This window comes from Equus przewalskii, chromosome 11 (assembly GCF_037783145.1).
Source record: "Equus przewalskii isolate Varuska chromosome 11, EquPr2, whole genome shotgun sequence".
Lineage (NCBI taxonomy): Eukaryota > Metazoa > Chordata > Mammalia > Perissodactyla > Equidae > Equus > Equus przewalskii.
This window is the reverse complement of record NC_091841.1, coordinates 14,691,191-14,699,738: the sequence shown is the minus strand read 5'-3', so window position 1 is coordinate 14,699,738 and position 8,548 is coordinate 14,691,191. Positions and strand designations below refer to the sequence as shown.

The 8,548-nt window shown below is 34.8% G+C and overlaps 1 protein-coding gene across 1 annotated transcript; it reads left to right on the top strand.

Moving 5' to 3' along the window:
* The first annotated feature begins 7,597 nt into the window (after positions 1 to 7,597).
* Positions 7,598 to 8,548, top strand: LOC103544762 (olfactory receptor 8K3-like). The gene has a single exon (XM_008511569.2). The coding sequence runs from the start codon at positions 7,598 to 7,600 to the stop codon at positions 8,546 to 8,548; it is 951 nt and encodes a 316-aa protein (XP_008509791.2).

Genomic DNA, 8,548 nt, shown 5'->3' with positions numbered 1-8,548 from the left:
AGGAGATCTGATTGGTGGTTACCAGGGAAAAGGGGGGGTGGGGGGAGGGTACGGAGGGGGAAGTGGTGTACCCACAACATGACTAACAAAAATGTACAACTGAAATCTCACAAGGTTGTAATCTATCATAACATTAATAAAAAAAAAAAAAAAAGATATGGAGGCTTCAAATACTGCTTCCTGGGGGCCAGCCCTGTGGTAGAGTGGATAAGTTCGCGTGTTCTGCTTCAGTTGCCAACTCAGTTGCCAGGGTTTCACTGGTTGAGATCCTGGGTGCAGACATGGCTCCACTCATCAGGCCATGCTGAAGTGGCATCCTGCACAGTATAACCAGATGACCTACAGCTAGAATATACAACTATGTACTGGGGGCTTCGGAGAGAAGAAGGGAAAAAAAGGAAGATTGGCAACAGATGTTAGCTCAGGAGCCAATCTTTGAAAGAAATTAAAAAAATTAACAAAAATGAATGTGTAAATACTGCTTCTTGATCACTGAATAATCAATATGGCTTCAAACAGTTCCTTGATTATTGTGGCACCTTCACTTCTTTTGTAATCACTTTTCTCATTGTTTGCTTCCTCTCTCACAATTTTTCAAGATTTTATCAACCTTTTACAGTTCAACAATAGGAAACTATGAGCTCTAAAACAGAAAGGCTTTGTGAAACACCATTCAGGACAAACGCACAGAGGTGAGAGAATGGCTTACAGAGGAAGAGGCTGTGATACCACACCTACTGCAAGGAGGATGAGGAATAGTCTAGCCATGTGCACAGGAAGAAGAGCAACAAGATATGGTGATCAGACAGGCAACCTCTGCTAGAGAATGTGCCACAGTTTTGTGTCACTTTAATAACTGCTTCATCAGTGTTATCCAAAATTGTCCATCTTATCACTATTATAGACATTCAAATATTAAAACTATATTAAAATCATGTTTTTATCGGTCTCTGTTATAATCTCTGAAATTTTTGATTGACATGAACTGTGCTTAGTACATGTTTTTATTTCAAATCCAGACCAGTTTTTGGATTATTTTAAAAAATGGTGTATCAAGACAAAAGAAACAGGGGCTGGCCCCGTGGCGCAGCGGTTAAGTTCACACGTTCTGCTTCTCGGTGGCCTGGGGTTCGCTGGTTCGGATCCCAGGTGTGGACATGACAATGCTTGGCAGATTATGCTGTGGTAGGCGTCCCACATATAAAGTAGAGGAAGATGGGCATGGATGTTAGCTCAGGGGCAGGCTTCCTCAGCAAAAAGAGGAGGACTGGCAGTAGTTAGCTCAGGGCTAATCTTCCTAAAAAAAAAAAAAAAGAGAGACAAGAGAAACAATTTTAGCTCTATAAAGTTAAATCTGATTCAATTATTTATTACAATACCTTACTATATGTATAAGCAGTACATATTTAAAAGTTGGGTGCCCAGAGTATGAAATCCTTGTGTTCTGATGGTGGAATGCATATAGATAAAATAAATATTGAAATGTATCCATACCTATTTAAATAAATTAAATGTGCTTATTTTTCCCGTATCAGGGACTCACTCTAGGAGATACTTCATGCAGATGTTCATTCACAGATCAATGAGGACCACACAAAATGTTGTTAATTGTGGTGATACATGTATAAGTGAAGAGTTGGTAACTAAATAAATGCCTATTACTATGGCAACAAACAAATAATAAATGGAAGTAGATCCAGATTATAATAACAAAAGTCAGCAAAATATTCATGTTTATGTAGTAAAATGAATATAGTTTAAAAACATATAATTGAGTGAGAACCTTTAGGTATCAAAATGAGTTATGTAATAACATGTGTACACGTTAAAACACACGTTATATTTACTTTATAAGGCTGTATTCCTTTTTACGGGCATATATCAACCTTTTGGAGGAGGTACCCGGTGGGGGAGGGAAATTGAAGCAAGGATGGGGAATGAGGACTGATGATGATTATGGGATATGGAATTAGGATATCATTAACTCAATTTAGTCCTTTAAGTCATAAAAATAATTAAAAATAAGAGCTATCCACATATTCATAATTTTTATTCCTTTTGAATCTTTTAAAACACTATAAACACTTTTAAAGTGTTTTGTCTTTATACTTAGACATAAGGCTCGGGAAGAAGACATTGCAGAAAACGGAGAATGTTGAAGTAATTTCTGGGTGATTAAAACACGTATCCAACAAATATACTTACATCCAGGTATTTGAGTGGATGCAATAAAAATAATAACAAAGGAAAGCAGGTGAATAGTGCATAAAATAATATCTCCTCAATAGGAAAATCAGAGGTACACTAGATAATTAACAAACACCAGTGGAATCATTTCCTGCTCTCAAGTGCTTTGAGAATAAACAAGAAATTGCATCCAAGGCTCCAGGGGAGTGTCTCAAAGAGGGAAGACACTGATATATTCTCCCGGCTGCAGTTAGATTGTTAATCACATGAGGGAACCAGAACTCAGTCCTCATTTTAGGTGAGTAGATGGCACTCGTTATCATGATTACTAGGTGACTATTTTTGATGCCTGTCTTCAGTTTAAATTATAAATATAAGTAGAGTCACCAATGCCAGAATTAGTGCATTTTACCATGCATATTAATAATCTCTTTTCATAACTATATTTTCTGGATAATGATATGTTTTTACCACTATTACTATATTCTCTGTGGATAGTAAGGGACTTCGTTTCTATTTGTTATTGTTTTTATATTTATACTGAGATTCTAGACAATAAACATTCTGAAGAGGAGGAAGCATTTTTTAAAAGATACACCAAGAATGTTGTCTAAGCAAAGATACTGATGGTCGAATACTAATAGTTTCTGTTAGTGCTTTTATTTATCCACCACTACAGTATTATCATTATCTCTTATTGTCACGCATCCATAGTGTGTCATTTGCACTATAGATGTGTGTGGCCTCATTTTACTAATACCGTACAAGAGACTGGGATTGTCAGAGTGTAAATTTCCCCCAAGAGCCAAGCCTCAGGCAAAGACTTGGCTTTATGATGTTTATTGGGTAGATGGTTCCAGGAAGCAAAAATGAGGAAACATAGAATGTGAGACTGAAAAGGGAGAAAGTTAATAAAGTGTACAATAAAGTATAGATAACTGCTGTAAGCAATTAAGTTTCCATTGCTCAAGAAGCTTTGATGTATTCTTCAGAACTCTTCTAGGAATTATGTAAAAGAAGGCCAGGAATGCCTGAGTGTTTATCCATTGATTCCTGATCCTCACTGTTGTGTATTGCTCTTTGACACATGACATCTCAGGCACTTCCAGACTACCTTACATCTGGTTTGAGCAAGCTCTCAAGACACTTTACCCTCAGGAAAAGAAGTAAAATACTTGAGATGGGAAGCTGCCACCATGCCAGAAAAAGTCTACCATGGCTGTAGGCTAAGTCAGTCATGGTCCAAAGTGACGAGGGATAGGGAATCATATATGTCTGATATAGTCACATTTGCAATACTGAGGTGATGGCAAAGCCAAAATAATATAAAATAGACTTTTTGACTTAGGCTAATATGTCCACAACACCACAATACTAGGATGTCTTTGTCCCTACTGTCTTTGTGTTAAATCTTTTTTCATTTGGATAATGGGGCTAAAGGTTTGAAAGGATCTCCTAAGATATTTATAGTTTGGGCAAAACCAAATTTAAAACTAGTACTATTAAAGAGTCAAGGAAGATCAATCCTTAGAAGAATTATTAATTTGGTATATATGTTCTGCTTTCAGTATTGGTGAACTTGCCACAACTTAAGCATTTCGTCTTTTAAGGTTTGCATATTCTCTTTCCACTCTCATAATATACTTAATTATTTAAAAGAATTGTTTTCAGGATCTGTCATTTTTCATGTTATAAATTGCTCATGTCACAAGTGAATAGGGAGAATTATTTTTTGAAGGATGGGAAGAGGAGTGTAGGAGACCTTCCCAGACCTCCGTACAGGTCCCAGTTATATAGCGCAGGGACGACACAAATCATGTTACTCAGCTCATAGAATTTTGCTCACATGTTTGAGGATCTATCATAGTGGGATATAATTATAATGAAGAAGTGCAGTTTTAAAAAATCTTTGAGGATCATGACAAGCCACATAATAGTGATTTGGGGACTGGTATTGAATCCTACAAGCTGGTTAGTATAACACTGCACATCTTAAGTTACAAAATTTTGGTATTTGCCAAGTAGCATTGGCCAAGCAGCACATTTTTTTCAGATTCCAAATTTGTAATTAGAAAAGATTTATATCGATTTTATGACTTTTACTGATGCCACATAATTGCAGAGTTAGTGTTCCCTTATGGAGATAATGCAGCATATTTTACACAATAAAGAATGGAAACATATTTAAGTACTCACAGCCTTATTAGCTGTGTTGGATAAGAGAAGTATGGATATTTGGACTTTTTATAGTTTTGAAATGATATGTGTACATATTTCTGCTGATGCTAACTCACCCAATGACTGCTGAGCTTGACACATTTTTAGAAACATTCAAGATTCTTCCTTCTTTTGTCCTCCCTCTTTCTTTCTCTCCCTCATTTGAATGGGAAGACAATTATTCTCAATGTGATCAACCCATTTATCTCAGTTGAAGCTATTTACAAAGTATTCCACAACACTTAGTGGAGACTGAGTGTTTACATTTGTATAAGAGGACATCCTTTGGCATCACATCCATTTCCCAATTTCTGGTGCAGCTCCGGAGTTTGTGCTTCCATCAGATAAGAGTCAGGCTTGATGCTCTGTTTCTCTGTTTCTTTCTAGTCAGTGCTTAGCTAGGGGTCGTGAGGGGAGGAGCACATAAACTATCAACTCAGTTGCATTTCAGAAGAACTTTAGAGATTTGTAAAATTACAATACAGCGATGTTGGGACGAAGAGGTTAGCCAAACTGTACAAACTACTGTGGAATATTCTTTACTTTGGGTGTAACTTTTTGTAGACTTCGTGATTTTCTTTGTTTGGTTGCAGCTAATAAATGTTTATTTTTACTTTTCTTGTAAATATTTTGTTAATATTTTCAATAGATTTTTAAATAGAGGAAACTTCTAAGATGTAACTTGCCAACTTAATCTTGAATTTCTAAATTTCTATTTGGATTTTCTTGAAATTTCTTTTTTTTTTTTTAGGGACATCCAGAGGATCTAGTTTATAAATCTACAAGAGTTTAAAGGTTTTCTTATGACATTAAGATCTTGAATAGTCTAGGATTAATTTTCATATGGGTAACTAAATGTCCAACTTCATCGAATTCTATAGAGATAATCATTTTTTAGGCTCCATTTATTGAATAGACCATTTTTGCCTCACTGTCCTAACATGCCACCTCTGTCATACATCAAAGTTCTATATAATCATGGGCCCTTTCTGAGTTCTCTGTTTTGTTTCACAGATGTATTTGTGCATCCTTGTACCAATGCCACATTGTCTCAATACTTCTAGCTTTATAAGTTTTAATATCTGGTACCTTAGGTCTTTAAAAAATGTCTTGCTTATTCTTTATAATTTGCATTTCCTAAATACATTTTAAATTAGTGTCATATTCTACAAAAGTCCCTTTATGGGAAAAGAATTGAGTAAATAGATTAATTTGAGCAGAACTGACATTTTTATAACACCAAGTTGTGCAATCCAGGAACATAGAATTTCTACCAGTTTATTTAGGTCTTCTATAATGTTTCTTAATAAAATTTTACATATTCTCCTTTTAAGAGTTGGTTTGGTCTACTTTTTATAAGATTTTTTATCAATTTATAGAATTTCCCATTGGTTCCTAATTTTTTATTGTTTTTGTCTTATCTAAATGGTATTCTTCACCTATTCAAATGCTCATATATTTTTACCTAAGTCAGTCTGATAATATGGTAAATTATATTTCCGGATTTTTCAATGTTAAACCATCCAGTAAAATATGGGATCAACCCAGCTTGAACATAGTGTACTGTATTATTATACATTTTAAAAATTGATGTTAATGATATGCTAATATTGTTTAGGATTTTTATGTCTATATAAGTGAAATTATATGTCTGAATGCATTGTTTATTTATTGTATCTCTTTTCAATGAGGATTTTGCTGGCCTCCTAGGATTAGTTGCATTGTGGTCCTCATTTTTTATACTCTAGAAGACTTTGTAATAAATATGGATGAGATTTTCCATGAAAGTTTGGAAGCACGTGCCTTTAAAACAGACTGAAGGGGAAAGGAGTTGGGAAAGTAGAGGTATAGAAAATGTAATCTTTAAATTAAAATGTAAAATATGTTCACGCAAGACATTTGGTGTATTCTTGATGCAAGATGAAATAAGGTATAAGAATAGTATTCAAATTAAAATATAGTGCATATACTGCCTTTCTATCAGTGTCATATCCTATAGGCTTTATTTAAATTATTTATTTTATTTTATTTTACTTAATTATTTGTCTTGTCCATGTAGATCTAAACAGGTAAATTTTGAGTGAATTTCAAATGAATCACACAATATATCCTCCTTGTTCTTCATCTCTTTCTTTATCTTTCATCCTTATCCTTCATTCAATGACAATGTTAGCCAGCATTTTCTACTTTAGAGTGATGTTTCTCCTTGTTGGATAAGTATATTCATAGTAGTTTACCAGATGGTTTTAAGTGGTACAGATGGTTTTAAGTGGTACATGAAGAAATATGTTTTAATCTTTTTCCTTGTCTTTAAATATGTTTGAAAAATAAACTAAAGCATGAAACCTATCATTTCAGAGATGTCTGTGCTAAGATTAAAGCAAATGTGGGAACACTTGCTAATTTTTCTTTCTCAGATTGAATAAATTATAGATGCAGGCCTTACTTGATATGTATATAGCAAAAATCAGAAACCTCATAAGTCAGCACACAAGTACTGAAGATTCAGATACACTGTATTTACGTGACTTAGAGTGGGCACGTGGAGGACATTTGCAAGACAGTTAAGTTATTTTCTATAATAAAAATCATCAAACAATGTTTAAAACTCATAAAAGCACAATGGAATAAGAATACGATTTTAAGAAATCAAATTGATAGTGGAATGAGAATACCACTTAGATTTGCAGAGTTACAATGAAGAGAAGTAAATCAAAGTTTATTAAATGAGTTAATTATGGTTTTCATTGGAGATTGGGACCGAAGCTGTGAGTGCAAGAAGCAGAGGACAATTTATTTGTATTATAATTTTTCTAAAACTCAATATTTTTAACCTAATTCTGTGTATTCTAAATGAAAATCATTTTTGAAAATAATATCAGGAGTCGTACTCTAGGCCAAAATTTTCTAACAATGTATTGTTGACAGAACCATAAAGGGACTATACTCACCTTGTAATGATAACCAGTATGTGACACAAAAAATCAAATGACTAGCATATATCTTATATTGTAATGGTTTTTAAATTGGATCTAGATTTAATGATGGGAATGGGTTTTTAAAAAATCATTGCATCTAAAAAAATATGGATTTATCTTACATATAATGGCTTTGTATACTAAAAGCTTAACAGATGTTATCTCCTGAAATCCAATGACTCTTCTTATGGTTCTTCCCTCAGTTATTTTTCATAATGGCCTGGATGAACAAACAAAATATAACAGTGTTAAAAGAATTCATTCTCATGGGAATCACAGATCGTCCTGAGCTGCAGGCTCCATTATTTGGGCTCTTCCTCATCATCCACATGATCTCAGTGGCGGGCAACTTGGGCATGCTCATCCTCACCAAGATGGACCTCAGGCTACAAACACCCATCTACTTCTTTCTCAGACACCTGGCTTTCATCGATCTTGGTTATTCAACAGCTGTGGGACCCAAAATGTTGGTAAATTTTATAGCTAATCAAAATAAAATCTCCTATAATTGGTGTGCTACACAGCTAACTTCCTTCATCTTGTTCATCATTAGTGAGCTTTTCATTCTATCAGCAATGGCCTATGACTGCTGCATGGCCGTCTGTAACCCCCTGCTCTACACAGCTGTCATGTCACAAAAGGTATGTTGGGTGTTGGTAGTAGTTCCCTATCTCTACAGTGCATTTCTCTCTCTGATGACTACTATAAAGATTTTTATTTCATCTTTCTGTGGCTATAATGTCATTAGTCATTTCTACTGTGACAGTCTTCCCTTGTTGAATTTGCTATGCTCAACCACACGTGAAATTGAGTTGATGATAATGATCTTTTCATCATTTAATTTAGTTTCATCTCTTCTAATAGTCCTTGTGTCCTACATACTGATCCTCATGGCCATCCTTAAAATGAACTCGGCTGAGGGCAGGCACAAGGCCTTCTCCACCTGTGTCTCTCACCTGACAGTGGTAATTATATTATATGCAACTCTACTCTTTATGTACATGCAGCCCATGTCTAGTCATTCCTTTGATACTGATAAAATGGCTTCTGTATTTTACACCTTGGTAATACCCGCACTGAACCCCATGATCTACAGCTTGAGGAACAAAGAGGTAAAAGGTGCCCTGCATAGGATATGGAAAAATCTGTGCAAACTCCATATGTAA